This window comes from Mesitornis unicolor, unplaced genomic scaffold, assembly GCF_000695765.1.
Source record: "Mesitornis unicolor isolate BGI_N332 unplaced genomic scaffold, ASM69576v1 scaffold6898, whole genome shotgun sequence".
Lineage (NCBI taxonomy): Eukaryota > Metazoa > Chordata > Aves > Mesitornithiformes > Mesitornithidae > Mesitornis > Mesitornis unicolor.
This window is the reverse complement of record NW_010201051.1, coordinates 41,688-59,302: the sequence shown is the minus strand read 5'-3', so window position 1 is coordinate 59,302 and position 17,615 is coordinate 41,688. Positions and strand designations below refer to the sequence as shown.

The following is a 17,615-nucleotide window of genomic DNA, read 5'->3' as shown; positions in this document are numbered from 1 at the left end:
CTGCTGATACAGTAGATTTAGTGTGCTTATCTCTGAAGTCTTGGGATCTTATGTCCTATGACAATACAGAGAAAAGAATAGCAGTAGTCATGCAGGAAGAATGGAGTGTTACCTTTCTTCTGGTCATGAGGCAGTTGTAACCACTCTTCATTAAAAACATGATGGTAAATAGGCACTAAGGAAAGGGTCTGTCTGTAGGTGAAGAGGAGGGAGTAGACTGTGTCTTACTGTGGGAAAAGCAATCGGACTGCTTCATGGGTGAGTTTGTTTTTTTCAGCAACAGTTGTCTATTCCATAATTTTTATCTTTAAGCTGCTTTAAAGGACAGAGTTTTTTGCAGTGAATTAATGGCAGGACCATTGAGTACAGTGATGCCCTTCCTGGGATAGGTTTAACTGAATTCTTGTGTGAAGAGCACTCTGAAATGGGTCTCTGGCATGGCATGGCTTTGAGTCCGTTCCCCCTGTTCCACATGGGATCTTATTCCTGGAGAGAGAACTTCTCATTCCATTCAAAGAAAAGTTATTTTTTAATTAACTTTCCCTTCTGTCAGCTTTCATTTGGAAGAAGGAATATGGCCTCACTGACTAAAGCAGCACCAAACTTAGTCTTTCAGTAAAGACTGTTGGGGAGGTGCACTCTGTGTTCTTACCTTTTGGGCTTTCCCTGCTTGACCTCACCTTGTAGGTTACTTCCCTGCATACCCACCTTCTCTCGTCCCTTGGCCATACCAACAGCCAGTATCTTGATGCCACACTTAAACGTACTGCAGTGTCCACTTTGGTCTGCTCTCTAGCTCAGAACTAAATACCTTCCCAGTGCAGTATTTAATATGTATTTCCTGAGTTCCTGCTGTTTAAAAAGCAGAGGGATAGATGATGTCTCTCCAGCACAGCATGTGGTGATGCTGAAGATGGCTTTTCATCATGCTTTTCATCTGGTACTCTACTTTTCATCAAGACCTGCTTAGTGGTGGTTTCCCTTCATGGCCGTGTTAGCAATGACTGAAGTGTCCTGTACTAGTGCAGATGTTGCACACTGGCTGTTAACATTTCGTGTACCTATATTATTAGAGAATATTTATCAAGTATATAAATGACTTATCTTTGGGTGAAGAACAGGGAGGGGGATGATTCTCATGTCACTGATAGTTGCTTCCCAGGAGGACTTGTCATAGCAGCGTTATCGAGGTGCACCTGCAAGGCAATGAGTTCAACAGCACGAGAGCCATAAAGGGAACAGTGCTGCTGTGGAGGCTCTATAAAATGCTGCCACAGCAGCTTGGGTAAAAGCTTACAGAGCTGCAAAGAACACCCTTTAAGCATTGTTAAAGCATGATGCAGAGTAGTACATGTGAGGAGTCTGAAACCAGTGCAGAAAACACTGCTGACTAAACTACTTCTGACAGTATATAACAATAGACAGTTTTCTTATTAGCCATTAAGCCATGCTGTGTCGAACTTCAGCTGGGAGTTACATTGACAAACAAATATTTTACCTATCCTTGTATCTTCCTATTTCTCTATCTCTCTCGGATCATGACTGTAACTGAAAGAGTCTTCAGTAACCCAGAGGATTTCTACGGCTCTGAGTTCCTGGAGTTTGCCATGTTTTTATAGCATCCTTTCTAAGGTGATTATTTAATACTTTCAGCACTCTGATAAATATTTTTAAAATAATGGCCTGGAGATGTAAAAGATGGAGTGAATGCTACTGTTCTTCAGTAGACTGAATGTAGTGTAAAATTTCTCACTTGCATTTTGTTATACAATAGAACTTTTTGTTACTTCTAATATGCGTACGTTTTTAGCCTTATTCATCAAACACAGATGTCCTTGGAGCGAAGTTTTCTACCAGTCCTAACAGTATCAGAAGCTTCAGAAATAATATGACACATAAAGTCCATGTTCTGTGACTGTAAAGATCAGATCTTAAAGGTGGCTACAATGTAGCTCTTATTAAAGATTTTCTTTTCAGTCTATTAAGCCCACATCCCCAACATTTCCAGTACAGTTTGACAGAAAATCACTTCAAATTGGATGGTATGGTATTGTGTTAGTCTAAAAATCTTGGAATTTTTGCTTAAGGAGAATTTAAAACTTGCCATAAGTGAAGACAAGAAAATTGTGGTTTTTTAATTTTTTTTAAAATTTATGGTAGAGCCCATCTGCCATTTCTGAGATTCTTAACAATTAAGTCTTCAAACAAAAAAGTCTTTAGCTAGATGTGTATATTATTTAAGATACAGTAGCATCTAGTCCCAAATTTATATCGGATAATGATCACTCCTTTCTTATCTAGCTTGCCTGTGCGTGTCTGCTGATGTTTGATCATTGGTTATGTTGGGAATCCCGAGGCAGTGGGTTAGCTCAGCTTGGGGTGAAGCAGTCGGTCTTCTGCTGCCTGATGCACCTATATAATTGCCTCCAAAACTATTTAAAGCCTTGTGATTGTCGGCAAGGTTTCTCTTGGCTCACAGATTCATTCATGTCAGTGTATGGCACCTTGTCTCATTCAAAACAGGGCCTTTCTGTTTTGTTTTAAAATTAAAAATGTGCAGTGTTGGGAAGAAACTCAGGTGTGTGACAGCCTGGCTTCCTTTTTTTTTTTAATTTCCTTTTTTTTAAAAGCTACTTTAAGAAGAGTAAGAGTTTGCCTGCTGATTTCACAGTTCCTGCTTCCTGAATTCCCTTTGTCCCCTCTCCCCTTCTGAAAGATGGGAGTGTAGATGAATCTCATTCCTCAAAGGCTCAGTTTCCTGAAGTCTTTATTTTCCTTGGCATGACAAGCTTTCAAGTGGGTTCAGTATGAAGCAGAATTGCTTTATTCTGCAGTGTGGTGTAAATCGTGGCAAGCCGCTCGTGGTATTCTTGGCTTTCTCTGCTGAAAAAATAAATCTTTAAAAACCATTTTTCTTTGAAGCTCCCCAAGCTGCTTGCTTGCTTAGGCAAGAAACCTGTGTAAACAGGCAAGTTGTCAAATGTGGTGAGTAATTACATCAGCACTTCCATACTAAACAGTGAGAAATACTAATTATGAGGTAGGAAAGGGAGGTCTCTGTCCTGTGCTAGTCAGATCGCTGACTCGGGGAAAATCTGGATTTCTTCTCCTACATACACAATATGTGGCCAAAGAGCCATGGGTCCAAGTGCTGCTCACTGCCTTGGGGATCATCAAACCTGATGCACAGCTGAGGACATTCCCAGTCTGGCCATGTGGAAAGGATGTCTGTTGTGGATACAGTAGCTGGCCCAAACAGTGCTTAGGGTTATGGGTGTCCATGAAAAGGCTTTTCACATTTTTTGCAAATATAAAGTGTCCAGAATTCTAGTTTTACCTGCTGTAATGATAATCAGCATTTTAGAAGGAAGGGAGCAGGGAGAAAGCAAACTCTGGAAAACAGCAGCAGGTTGTTTTAAGTGGGAATACCTGCAAACTGTTCTGAGAAGTGAAAAAGTACTTCAAAAGTAACTTATCAGAGCTAGTATTTTTTTAAAAGCTTTAAAATTGAACCTTGTCAAAATGTTTATTTCCAGTAACTGCTGTCACTGTTTTTAATATTAAAACGTTGGATGTTTGAGCATTTTAGTCTTGCAAGCAGGATTAGGCTGGTGGAATATCAGAACCCATAGTTTCAATCTTACAAAGTGAAAAATTATTTTCTTTGGAGTAGTACTCTCCTGAGCTGAAGGTCAATTGCCAATGGTTATTTTAATCTACTTATAATGATAACCCAGCGTTTGACCAGTAGAGGGCAATAGGTATGTGTGTGCATAAGTAGTGCGTGCTCAGTAATTTGTGCTGGAATCATAGGTGGTTTCTTGAGTTCAGGATTTTTGTATGGGGTCTTTTTGTGGGTGGTTTGTCTGGGGGGGGGTTTCTGCGGTTTTTTTTGTGGTTGGTTTTTTTTTTTTGTGATGGTGGTGATGAGAACAGACTTTTGGACCCTGCTGTCCACAGGAAGCAGTGCAGCATTGCCTAATTACAGTTCTCTGGACTTCTTCCTTTTTTGCCTTCCCCAGCTTGTTTCTCCTTCAGTGTAGGTGACATGACAAATTTTTAGAGACTTAACTGTCTGGAGGAATATTAAAATTTTCTTGAACTGCAAAGAGTTGAACAAATACTGGACACAGATATTTGAAATCTCTTGATTTGGAACCAATCTGGTATTCACATATTGTTTGTCAGACTTTCTTCAGACTTTGCTTGTCCTTAGAACCGCTTACTTGCAGCTTGAAATAGACATTTTCTCAAGACAGCGTAAGGACAAAAAATGGATAGCTATCGCAGTCTCGTAATTATTAGTGACATGCATTATCAGACTTTCAGATATTACCAATTTGAGTCCTAATGACTTTATTCCGTGCTGATCTCAAGCACTGTCTCACGAGTCTCCATGTTTCTGTTTCAGTCTGAAGCTCAGAGCAGTGGCACAGCAGCAGCTGCCGGTCGTGAGCAAACTCCACCTGCACCCACCAACACCTCCCTGAGCCCTCGGCAGCGCCGTGCCCAGCAGCAGAGCCAGAGACGGGCGCCGTCGTCAGCCGACTTCAACCGGGGCCAGCAACAGAGAGTCAACATGAACCACACCAGATCAACTGTGCTGATCGTCCTCCTGACTTTTGCGTTGGCTGCTCTTATATTTCGTAGAATATGCTTGGCTAACGAGTATATATTTGAGTTATAAGTTTGTTTTGTCGTAACAGCAGTGACTTGAATGCTTCATTGAACATTCTGTATTGAGTATGACATCAGAACTGTTTACAAAGATTACTTTTGTATTTACGCTTAAATCCTCATGAATGTTGATGTACCTACAGATACATTACTTGTAAGAAAAGCGAAGTTGGACCTTTAGTTACAAGTGTTAACTAATGCCCACTGGATACTTGGAGAAACAGTGCAGTGGAATAGTAACTTGGAGTCAATTTGAGTAACTTATCAACTAGAAAAAGACAATTAGAAAAAAAGTGTTTGGTTCACTTTTTTATGGAATGAAAATGCAATTAGTCACCCCACCAAAGCTGACATAACATTTGACGTTGGAGAAGGAATCATAAAATGAAACACTATGATGTGGTTGTGTCCAGTGAACTCTTAGTTTAGAGGGGATACAGCTTTGTAACCACTTTTATTTACCATGACGGATTTCTAGAGAGGGAACACATATGAATTGGGTGTGATGCTGCTTTGTGTGTGTGAAAGAGGGAAAGGCACAGGGGAGGAAAGAAGGGGCCAGAAAACTACTTGCATTATTCTGATTTTTATTTTTTGGAAGAAAGATTGGATAATTTTTGCAAGATTTGAATGTCCTCTTCTAATACTCTCAATTGTATATCTTGTTTTTTTTAAAATTCAAGACTATATAAAACATGTCTATTCTTGCAATAGTTATAAATATGTAATATAATTATTTACCCAGAGCTATTGTCTTTTAATTATACCAGAATACACATAATGTGTTAAACTGAATGTTTCATATGTGGTTTTATTTACTAAATAAATTTCAAACATTATTATGCATAAATTCTCATATATATGAACATGCTTAAGAAATATTTATTAAAACCCTGGTAGTAATAAACAGTTTCAAGCCAGCCTGCAGTTGTGTTTCAAGTATCACATGGCCTTTTGATTTTTGTTTGTGGTTTTTTGTTTGTTTCAGTTTTGGTTTTTTTGACCTAAAATCACTCTTGGACCCAGAGACTTTCTGTATTATTAGTTTATTAAAACACAACAACCCTGGTAATAGTCATGAATGCTGTGAAATCAGATACAGGCAGTAGGCCCACAATTCTTAGGGTTTTGAGAGAGTTTTTGTCTGTGAATGTTTAAGTATTGCAGTGAAGTAGAAGAAAACAATCAGTGGGGTAATTTTCCTCTCGTATTACTGTTCAGATTTAAATGAGTTCTAGCACGTTTATTTCAAAGACAATAAAATTTAGCTAACTTTGATTTTGTTGCTGTCAAAGATGATAGCACTGACTTCAGTGAGGTCCTCATCCTGTTTCTCAGCAAGTACTTGTGAAGCTACCTGAAACTTTCCTAGATTTTGTTATAGTGTGTATTAGTGTTTTGAAACATTAAAATAGTGATAACGTCTAAAATAAGGAAAGCTCATTGCATGTCTAAGGGGGATGTGGAAATTAAAAAACAAAGAAACAAATAAAAAACCACCAATGAACAAACCCAACAGAAACCAAAACCAAACCCAGTTCTTTATTAGCACTTCTTGTGGATTGTTGATAATCTTGTTTGCAGGTGCAGTGGATCAAAGATTAAAAAAATAGTTTTTCTTCAAAAGCTCACACAAAAATGTGACATTTGTTCAGCCAGTTCATCAGTTACTTACACATTCTGCTGCAGAGTAACTTGATATAAATACATTAATTGATGTGTTTTTACCTAATTTGTGTATTATTTCATTACAAACTAAAAAAAAAAACCACCAATGCACAAAAACCCCCACTCTCCCTATCCTGTAGTCTCTATAATAAAGTCATGTGTTTCCTAGTTGCTATGTTGCCTGTTCTGTTCAAGTATTGCAAACCTGGGCTCACAGAGGAGCATCTGGAGGAGGTCTGACCCAAAAGGGGGCTTTGCTGGGTTTTGCCTCACTTGCTCCTCTGGAAGCTTTGACCCAAATGTGCTTTTCTCTTCCCAAAGCCTCCCTTCCTGTGCCAGGCAAACATTTGCTCTCATACCCATACTGTGTGCTGGCTGTTAGTAAGGCAGCTCAGTCATCTGCGGAGAGGCAGTTTGCATGGCCCTTGGCTGTGAGAAAAGGCTGGTTTCTGACAACAGCCCCTTCCTGGTGATTAAAGACACAACTGCTTAGTAGCTTTTAATTTTTATTTCAGACTTTTAAAAGTTAAAATGCCTGATTGTGCAAATACCTATTTGAAAAAAAGTAAATATTAATGGTGACTTGATTTATGTGGAGTGTTGTCTGTATAGATCCGTCGGGGTTACTGTGTTTTAATTTTCCTTTAAAAGTTAACAGTAAATAAAATCACCGTTTTGAGAGGATGCAGCTCATCTTTTATATTTAACAGCAAAAAGAGCCAGACTAAACTGGAAAATAAAATCTCAACTGCTATAAAACCATCAAAACATGTACGTTTTACAATGATATACACGGCACGGGCAGTTTCCAGTTGAAAAAGAAGCCATGTGAAGGGACAGAAAATCTGGAAAGCCTAATGATAAGGGACAGCCCTGTTTTGCAGAGCCTGGCAGAAGGATAGCACTGTCCTGAGATTAGGGGATTGAGCAAAAAGCTGGCGTGCAGAACTGCGGGTTTTTATATAATGGCTTTAGTAAATATCCTTTAGGACCCAGTGGAAATGTTTGGTGAGGCAAACTTCATGAGTAATGGCCAATCATTAAGCGGTGATGAGGGGAAAGCGTTGAGCGAGGAGCCCTTGAAAGCCTATCGAAAGCATCCCGTCGGGAAAGCAGCGCTTCTGCCACCGATCGCCGATGAACCCGCGCCGCCGGAATTGGAGTTGATTCAATGTTTAAACCCGGGGGGACTTGTGGTGGAGGTTACTGGAGTGCAGAGTGCCCAGCTCCTCTTCCCGGCAGGATGCCTTATTCTGCAAAGCTCCTTTTATGCATCTTTTGCTTAGTTGTTCTTGTGGAAAGCAGGAGGCTCAGGAGGAGGAGGTGGACAAGCCAGCTGGAGCTGCAGAGGGCAAGGTAAGGGTTATTAAAGCACGTTTCTCTTCCTGTGGTGTTACCTATACGTTACTACACAGACAGAAATCTGCCCTGTCTGTGTCCTTGTGAATATTGTACATGCAAGCAGCTTTACAGATAATCTTTTGTGAATAGCGTCTGATATTATGTTCAATTTTAACTGTAAATGGACGTATTTAATGTTAATTAACTCTCAATGAGGCAGATTTTGCTGTTAAGTTCAGCTTAGTAATAAAATTCTTAGCCCTATATGTGAATGACTGAGAGAATGTGGAGAAGTTGCAATCAATAGAGATGCTCAGATCTGTCGGTTATCTACCCTGCTTGCTGCAATGTCCGTGCTACTTATGTTCCCGTGAAGTTGTATGTTATTTTCTAACAATTTGAGGTGGGGGTGTTGGTTAGTGTGTGTGGTATTAAGTAATAACATAGAAATCCCTGGAAGTTACCCAGGGATTGTAAAATTGAAAATATGTTTTGAAGGAATATGTGGAAACTTGACAAAAATATATGTTTTCAAGTCAAGCAAAGGCACAGGAAAGGGTTAAAGGTCTTAGTAAAGTTTATTAGATTTACTGTTGCTGAGATTTGACCGGAGGTTTGCATTAGAAAAGATAATCTTCCAAACCTGTCAGACAGTCCAAAGTATGTTATCCCTTTTTGTAGTTATGTCATCCGGTGGCAATTATATCTTACAAGATTGCTCATTGTTCAAAGGGCTCAAAAATAAAATTGGGTTAATCCATCTTACTAAATGGCCTCACTATGGCTGTAAACCTTCATCTTTTCATTTATTTTGCTGGTTTTTTTTTGGTTTAACAGGCAACGGTTTTTTAGAGAGTGCTGTTACTTGAACATTTTACAAAGAAATCTTGTGACATAATTGAAAGCAAAGAATACTTTATATGCTCTCAGATTTTTACTACTTACTGAAAAATACAATAGCATATGCTTTTAGTGACAAAAATGTTATAAAGCTGAAACAAGTAGGGTCTGAGCCTGAAATCCCAAAGCCAACTGAAGTTTTGCCACTGGTTTCCACACAGTCTCTGTCACTGAATGAGATCTTTCATTTAACTCTGAAAATCTTTCAAATAAGTCTGAAAAAGTCTGTGTTCTGGGAAATACAGGAGATTCAATAGTAGCATTTTCTTGCAAACCATTAACATACGGTAGAGATCTTCTGTTTTGAAGTAACAAAATAGCACAAATCTTTTTAAAGTGATCTTATCCATAAGTGGTGCCATTCTCTGGGTTAATGGGGCATTTGAATATTTTGTACTTTATTCAAACATTGCAAAAATAATTTACAGTTTTTACAGAGCCATTGTTTTTGTGAAGTTGTGATAGAGTGGAAGTGAAACCTCTGCCAACTTTATTTATATAGATGAATTTACTGTAAAGAATGACTGATACTCTTTTCCTGTGAATTAATTATTTTAATGAACAGTTTTCCAGCCAGGTAGAACATGAGGAACTGTATGTCTTCCACATATATATACATAGATGTATATGTGTGTGTGTGTGTGTATATATATATGTATATTTTACATTTTCTATGCAAACAACATACTTATTCAAAAGTATATAAAGTATTAGTGGCTATTAAATGTGAACAGCATTTTAAATACAGAGAATTCTGCAATAATGAAAATAAAAGTGTATGGAACAAAGACACTCATATCTGAAATTTCCTATTACATAGAAAAAACACAGTTGTGTCTAAACCAGCAATGAATAGTGGACTCTTCTAGTAAAAGGAAATTAAAACCAGTTCCTGTACTGGTTTTCTAAATGTGTAAAAGAAATGAAAAGAGTGTCCTTTTTAATAACTGCATCACGTTTTCTGCTTAGTGTTTCTCTCACTGACTTACCAGAAGAAAGACAGTAAATTAGCCAAGCAAATTTATTCCTATGCTTGGGAATCTACAATTGCTAAGTTTGATGTTTTGTGTCTGTTAGGCGATGCATCAACCTGATCTAAGGGTCTCTATATTGATCTCGAGAAGCTGTCTGGTGTTCTGCAAGTGCAGCACATTCTCAGTTCTGCCGGTCATTGTGGGAGTGTTGTGTAGAGGTCCTTGCCCACGGAACTTTGCAGGTTTGAGGTAACGGGTCCTGCAGCGCCGAGGGAGGCGGCTGCCCGGTGCACACAGACCCTGTTGAGTCTGTGCCTCCATGGCAAAGGAATATGGCAAAGCCAGGTTAGGGCTGTGCAGGTAGGAACCCAAATTGAGTAATGCCAGGTTAGGGCTTGTCTGTGCATCCTTCCTTACTCTTCTTGGTTTTCGTTAATATTGAACTGTAACGCGTTATTTTTTCTACATACCTCACTCAGCACACTGAATGGATAATGCTTGCTTAATCAGGCACTGTGTCGTGTTTAATTTTCCCTTACTCTTGCATCCCCCACCTCACTGATAACACAACTCTTCTACAAACTGAGGTGTGACTTAAAAAATCAATGGCCTGAGTGCACCATTGCCGTGATCATTGCCTGGCGCAGCTTCATGTTGTGCTCTAGAGAGCCCAGGCTTTGTGTAGGAAATAGGTTTGTGCTTATGGAGTAACAGCTCCAGGCTCGATGGTAGATTTTGACATCTTCAAGGAATAGAGTCTCCTCATTTATATTGCAGAACTGGGTGGAGGATATTAGTGACACTGGTTTGTGTGTTGCTGAGGGTGTTCTTGCTGACGCGTAAGCTGACAAATGGTGCCCGAAACTCAAGGGCTCGTAACTAACAGAATTGTTGGGTAAAAAATTTTACATTTTTACGAAAGGTGCCGGTGTGTGCGTTGGATGGGCCATGGTCTGTGCTGCTGTGTTGCTAGCTGGGATTTTCCATAGAGCTGTGTACAGTGCCCATGCTACTGCTGCCAGGGCATGTCAGCCCTGCGATGTGTGGTGCTGACTGTGCAGTGCGTGTGTGTGTGTCTGTTTGTAGCTTCCTTGGAGCATCAGCCTCACGGTAAGTGCTAAGCAAGGGCTGTTGACATGTCCAGCGCTGGGGTTTTGAAACAGTTTGGGGTGCTTTTCAGTAGCTCTGCAGCGGCTGCATCTCAGGAATCGCAAACTAATGCCGACAGTCCTCCTAGACTATCCAGCTGGACAGGATTTCCACACAGAAAAGGGGAAACTCTGGAAAATAGTGCTTTTATTAATATTTACTGCTCTGTAAAAGCTGCTGATAATGCTTTTGCTAATGTTCATTGCTCTGCATAAATTGCCCTAGAAGAGAGGGCTCAGGGGATGTTTGCCATCGTGATTGTGCCGGTGAATGCTGTGTTTCCAGTGTGCTCTGCCCGTCCAGCTCCGAGTCTGCCTGTTCCTCTCTCCTGTCAGTTGTGCAAAGCCTCATTCTTCAGCCAGCCAAAACACCGTGGTCTTGAAACAGAAGTGGCTTTGAGCTCTGTTAGCTAAAGACTTCCTGCCAAGGTGTCTGGCAGTGGTCAGTGATTTGGAGTATCTCATTAGAGATGTAATCTTCATGCCAGCCTTAGGTTGGGATGCAGAAGCAGAAGACAAACATCAGGGCACGGCAGCACCACGCTCAGCACACAGACTGTTTCCAAAAAGTGGCCCTCTGGGGCAAGAGGGCTGCTGATCCCTGCTGAGGTGGCTGCTTTTGGCAGATGTGCTCCCTCCGTTGCCTTGCAGGGCTGCATTTTTTCCCTACCTTTCAGCTAGGTGCTGCAGACGTCTTCTGCCCTGTGGTACCTACCAGCCCCTCCTCCCTGCTGATCCTTTCTGCTCTGTGGTGGTCACTCAGAAAGCTCAATATTTGTAAGTCTCAGTGCTTAAAAAGTTGATAACCATTTTTTACGGATGTGTTGCTCACCTGGGGTTGAAGCCTCATGGCACAGCCTCCAGTTGTGCAAGGTTTGATGCCTCCTGAGGTTTTTTTCACCAATACTGCAGCATCACAGCAGGGCCAAATAGGGACGTGAAACGAAAGCAGGGAGAGATATGCACACACATGAATCGCAACGGCAGATCTGGGAAGCAAACCTCATGCTGCAGCTGTGTAGATGTAGATGTGTAAGATGCTGAGAGCCTCAACACTGCTTTCTTATCAGCCTGTGTGCATTTGGTGCTGTCTCTTCAACAGCCACGCTGCCTTCCTGCCTCTTCAGCAGAGCAGTGGCCTCCAGCTCCCTTGGCCAGACCCCTTGTCCCCCGTATCTCCATCATTTGCCTCTTTTACTGCCTGAGCAGCCCATTTACACTGGAAAACTGCATTATCACAGTGCTGTACCTCTGCTTTTGCTGATGCGGGTGCGAATCACACTGTTTTCACAGTGAGGAGGGCCTATAATTGGTTTTTGTTTTCATGAGCCAAAGTTGACATTGTGAGTGTCAGGGGGCATGAGGACAGTCAGACAGGTTGGGTGGTTCTGCCCTGAAATAGTGAAAATAAAAGGTTCAGCTTTTAGCCTTGCAAGTGAGCGTCTCTGCATAAAACATCCTTGTGAATTCTACCCTCTGCTTATGTTACTGTTGTTGGCTTTGGGCTGTATGGATGTAGGAAGAGGCAAGGAGATATTTGGGATCCTCTTGGTAAAAAAATGCTCCATTTATTGCTGTGAAGAACAAATGCATTCTGCATTTTTCTTAATAAGCTAAAAATATGAGCAAACCACAGAACAGATTTTTTTTTTTCTGGTTAAGACCCATAGTTTATAAGGTACAAGGCCACCACTTTTGAGGCTCTGGAATCAGAAGTCAGCCCCAGAGTGCTGCTCGGACCACAGATACATCAGACCAACGCTGTTGCTGTCTTTTGCAGTCACATCTACAAGAAGAATCACGACATGACCAAATCATGGAAAGGAAAGACGGAGCAGCTTCTCAGGGTTGATGACCATGACTTCACCATGCGGCCGGCTTTTGGAGGTGAGAATAAAACAGTTATCTTGATTCCATGTCATATAATTAAAAGTAATGTAATTAATAATGTAAGTAATTAAAAAAAAAACAAACCTCTGGCCAGATGCACCAGTGTGAAGGGAAAGGACTTGAGTAGTTTCAGGAGATATTCAAGGCAATTCAGAGAGGACTCATCCTCACCCTGTAGTCCTCTGTACTGCTCCTACACTCCTTCCTGATGCTGAAGTTGGCTCTTGTTATGGTAAGTGTTCCCCAGAGCTCAGCACAGACCTTCCTGGTGAGTATCTCAGTGTTGAGAAGATGAACAAGCTGCAGGTTTTAATGTTCACCTGTAGTTGTGATGCCGCAATGACCTTTTCAGCTGATGAGATCAAATCACAAAGTAAAGAGCTCTTTAGGTAGATCACATCCCATCCTCGCTAGGAGAAAACGTGTATTTTCATCCAGATAAAATTTTGTCTCAAGCTCAATAAAGCAGCCAAAAGAGCAGGAGGGGAAGCCTCTGTCACCTTCACTTCTGTCTTGTCTTCTACAGGTACAGGACCATGCTCTCCTGGTCTTTCTAAGCTCACTACTGCTGAGGTAAAACAGTACTCAAATAAATACTGTGCTGGTATACCAGCATGGAAATATTTTCTGATCAGATCAATAACCAAGCCCCTCCATAGCTAAGGACAGAATTTTCTGCAGCTTTCACGAAATAACTGATACTGCATCCTGTGTCAATCGGCCTTCTGGGATGAAGCGCAACATCTGCCTGTCCAGTGGGTGGGTTACATGGGTATTTTGCTTTTTGCACCTAATTCATACAACAGCTTCTGTGTCCTGCCCGCTCCTGGCATGGCTGGAAAGATGTTTCTTGACCCACGGTGCAGATGGGCTGATCTGACAGCACAGTGCTGTTCCCACGCTCAAAGGTTACGTATCTCCAAAATCCAGAGTCTAAAATGTGTCACCACTCATGGCTTTTTTCCAACCCTGTAGTTTACTGGCAGGCCAGCCTGCCTGTTGGAGGTAACTGTTTCGATAAACTTGATCTGCTGTTTCTAGGGTTGAAGAGTTTGCCTAAAGTTGGCTTCTGGATGGGACATGGAAAAACCTCCCTGAGGCCAGCACTGGGCACGCCTGCTCGTTTTTGAGCGGGCTGTAAAAGTGACACTGAGTGAGCTGCCCTCAAGCCCCTCACCTGATCCAGGGGTGTATCTCCTTGACACTGATGCTGCTGTTCCACCCTCTGGTGAGGGAAAGGGAGATTCTGGCTCATTGCTGGTATTTCCTCTGCTGCCAGCTAGCTTCTTTTGGAAGATGAGCCTTTCAGCAGGGTGGATTTGGGAAGGAACCTGCCCTCTGAAAGATAAAAAGACCAGGGAGCTGTGAGGCTGGTTTCATGGACTGACCTAAATCCTCTTGTCTCCAGGATGAGACAGTTACTGTCAAGGTTGTCCATCCACCTACCTTGTTGGCTCAATTTCTCATTTTAAAATTTATTTACTGATCTTAGTTTTCATTACCTGGCTTTTCAGGCTTCTTTTTTTCCATTCTTCTGTTCTTTCTGAGCACGTCTCACACTGTAGACCATGAAGGCAGGTAGTGTCTGCACAGCCTGGACCTGTGAGGTGTTGGCTGGATGTCCACTGCCTTCAGTTTGGCTTTGCTTCATTGGCACACTGATGTGTCGTGGATTTTGGTGATCGTGTGCCATCCCACATGCTTTGCCCAGCACAGTAGTGCTTTATTACAGAATGGTTTGGGTTAGAAGGGACCTCTGAAGATCATCTAGTCCACCCCCTGCCAGGGAGGAGACATTGAGTGATAGAGCAACTGTATAAACCACGACAGTATGGTAAGGAACAAAACACGGCAACAACTTTGTTGAGACTCCAGCCTTGGAAAGTGAGATTCCCTCGCATGGAGATAGCTCGGGTGCTACAGGTTCTGGCACAGCTGCAGAGTTATGCAGTGTATTTTTAGTGACAGGTGCTAAGCCTGATGGGGAAAAAATGTAAAGGAAAGAAGACAAAAGGCTGGTAAGAGACAATCCTTGCATTTTCTCCTGTAATGTTATTCTTCAGGCAACCACAGTGATTTGCTATGCCTTGCGAGTCCTTCCAATATTTTTCTGCAGCAATGCCAGTCAAACTGATGTGGTCTGACCTGCGCCAGATAAAAAGGCTTTTGTAGTGTGGACGTGGAGCAGAGGAGCTGTGGGACAGGTGTGACCATATCTGGTCACTGCCCTTAGACCTTCTCTGCTCTCTGAGGGCAGCTTAGGGACCACGGTCTAATGGAGAGTGAACCCCATGGCATTGCATTGGGCCTGGGATGTTACGATGCAGGTGGGAAAGGCAGCTCCTCTCTGGAAAACATAAATAATGTAATAGGGAGACTGTGAGTGACATTGGACTGCAAAGAAACCCAGTACTGTAAGAGCAGTGGTTGCCAGGCTTGATGGGATGATGGGCAGCTGTTAACCTTCAACATTTTTGGTAGGCCCGTCTACAACCTCACCACTGAACTTTAAGCTAAAAAGGAGAGGGGGTCTGCAGCTGCTTTATGGTGGCCGTGGTGACTCTGCTGGTCTGCAGAGGACAGCCAGCAAACTGCCAGCCCAACACAGCTGTGACCACTGGACAGAGCGGGCTGGAGTTATGCAAGGTGAAATGGAAGAAAAACATTAGAGAAAGGTGGGGGGTTTTTCAAGAAAAAGTATCTTTGTAAAGAGCAAGTGAGCAAGCAAATGTTGTGTAAGTTCTGTTATTAACAGCCCAATAAGCATGGTTGTCTTGCCTGCTCTCAGCCCATTAGAGACAGGCTATTGGGTACAGTGGTAATGACAAAGATTTTTGCTTTGCTGATGTTCAAAGTAGCCTCCATAAGCTAAAATAGACTGCGTTTGTTATGACCCTTAGGGAGTTATCTCCATGTCAGTGACCTTGTTCTAGCTAGCAGATGTTCAGGTATTATTTACAAATATTAATATTTAAAGATTATGTAAATGTTTGCTCTGCTGCCTTCCTTAAACATCCATTTTAAGTATTTCATCTATGACATCTCGTATTTTACAGGGAGCCTGTGAATAAGCAGCTTTAGCTGATACTTAAAATAGCTGTATCTTTTTTGCTGAGGAACAGCATAATGCTGTGCTTTTATTATATTTCTTCATAGCCTAACAGCCTAATGTCAGCTGGTCCTTGCTGCCCTTTCTTGGCAGTCTTTTTGCCAGGATGGATGAATGGTGGAGTAAATGAAGCATCAGTAGCTCACTTAGGGCTGGTATCAGGAATAAAAATTGCTTGTCCCTCGGTGACCATCCATCAGTGGGACGCAGGAGGACGAAGCTCTTTGCAGTTATGAGGCAGCGGATGGGGGTATCCTGGCAGTGGCTGCCTGGAAGCTGCCCACACCTCAGAGGTCCCAGATATACATACATTCATTAAAAAAATTGAAGTATTTATACACACACACGTATGTATGCAGAAACACTGAAGGCTCTTTTGTATCTTGCCGACATGGGTTATCTTACGGATGTTTGTGAGCTTTTCTGAGTGTGCGCAAAATATCTGACAGTAAACAAGTCTCAAACCTGCTTGTTCCCCAGGAAGATATGTTTATCTCCGGGCCTACATCTGCCTCACTCCTTCAAAGTAGATGAGGGGACAGAGAGACTGTCTCAGAGAAAAACAATGAGCCTTTGAAATCACTGCCAAAGAGGAAAATTAAAGAGATGTCCAAAGCTTTAGTCTTGGAGCTGGAGCGGAAAACTGTCTCCAGGCATTTTCATGGTAGCTATTCCCTATCATGGTAGCTATTCTTTATCACGGTAGCTATTTCCTATCTTCCAAAGCCTGCTTCACTGTTAAAAAATAAAAGCCTTGTTTTTGTCCTGTACCTGTTTGTGACTGGGAACTGCCTGGCCCTTTGCAGCTTTCATGCCGCTCCTCAGAAGGTGGTTTTCGGTGCTGAGACACGCTGGGATGTGACAGACTTCAATGTGGGGCACCTTCTGAAGTCACTCCTGGACTGGACTGATGGAAACCTCTTGCATTCCCCAGACCAGGTGTCCCATGCAACCTGGGGCAGAGTTTGGTATTCAAACTGGAGCTTTTCCAAGGTGAAACAAGCCAAGAAGTCTTCTGGTGTTAAAATCAACTTAAACCAGAGACTTGTCTCTGGCTTTGGATCAGGCTGTTCTTGTACAACCACTGAGTGAAGAAGCACAGTGGGTCTTCTCTAAAGGTGTTCTGCACAGCACCTTTTCGACATGCAGCACCTAAGTCCAATGTGCAGTGGCTTCCACTGAAGAGTAGGTCACAAAACAGAGCAGCTCTCTGCAGAGGAATGAGCAATGAGGGAGCACTCTCACTGCGGCTTCTCAGGACACCAGGATGTGAACTTGGCAAAGGAATAAAGACAAATAAAGCCACAGACACCTTCACAGGCTAGTCCCTGAGTATCTTTTAAATTAAGTTTGATTTCAAGCAAGTACATTGACATGCAAGAATTTACAGAAATAAGATGCTGGTGATGCAATTTCGGAAGGTGGTAGCTTTACAATGAGAAGGTGTAAGAGAAGCACATCTATCATATCACTTGTAAATCCTATTTATCCTGTCCTTTGACTAGATGATCTTTCGAGGTCCCTTCCAACTCCTAACATTTTGTGTGATTCTGTGTGATTCTATGCAGACATTGTGGGGCTAATAGACACTGCTCAATACAAGAGAGAAAGCAGAAGCATTCCTATCGGCCTTGGGTTGTGCTTCAGGTCACTTAAACCTTCTCTCAACATGTAAATACAAATATCTCCTTCAAAAGGAAAATCTCCTATTTTCCATTTCCAATTATTATATTGTCAAATTTGCTAATGACTGTGTGAGTGTCTTGAGCTTGCTTGGAAGCTGCCACTGTGCTGCATCTGAGATGCAACAGAAGAGTTTACGGTGGGTTCATTTCTGTGTTGTAAGTGTAAGTCTGTGACTTTTATGAAGTTTTCTAGGAGCCCAGGGTTTGCTTTCTGGTTGTGTCA

The 17,615-nt window shown here is 41.9% G+C and overlaps 2 protein-coding genes across 2 annotated transcripts in view; both read left to right on the top strand.

Annotated features, from left to right (window-relative positions):
- The window catches only part of UBE2J1 (ubiquitin-conjugating enzyme E2, J1), a 16,838-nt gene extending 12,068 nt beyond the window's left edge, over positions 1–4,770 (top strand). Inside the window, exon 7 of the mRNA XM_010189929.1 lies at positions 4,412–4,770. Within this exon, the coding sequence (XP_010188231.1) occupies positions 4,412–4,687 (276 nt within the window). The 3' untranslated portion in view covers positions 4,688–4,770. The remainder of the gene's footprint in view (positions 1–4,411) is intronic.
- Positions 4,771–7,516: 2,746 nt separating this feature from the next.
- Positions 7,517–17,615, top strand: part of GABRR2 (gamma-aminobutyric acid (GABA) A receptor, rho 2) — a 31,107-nt gene continuing 21,008 nt past the window's right edge. The window contains exons 1-2 of the mRNA XM_010189928.1: positions 7,517–7,701; positions 12,489–12,595. Coding sequence (XP_010188230.1) covers positions 7,517–7,701; positions 12,489–12,595 — 292 coding nt within the window. The remainder of the gene's footprint in view (positions 7,702–12,488; positions 12,596–17,615) is intronic.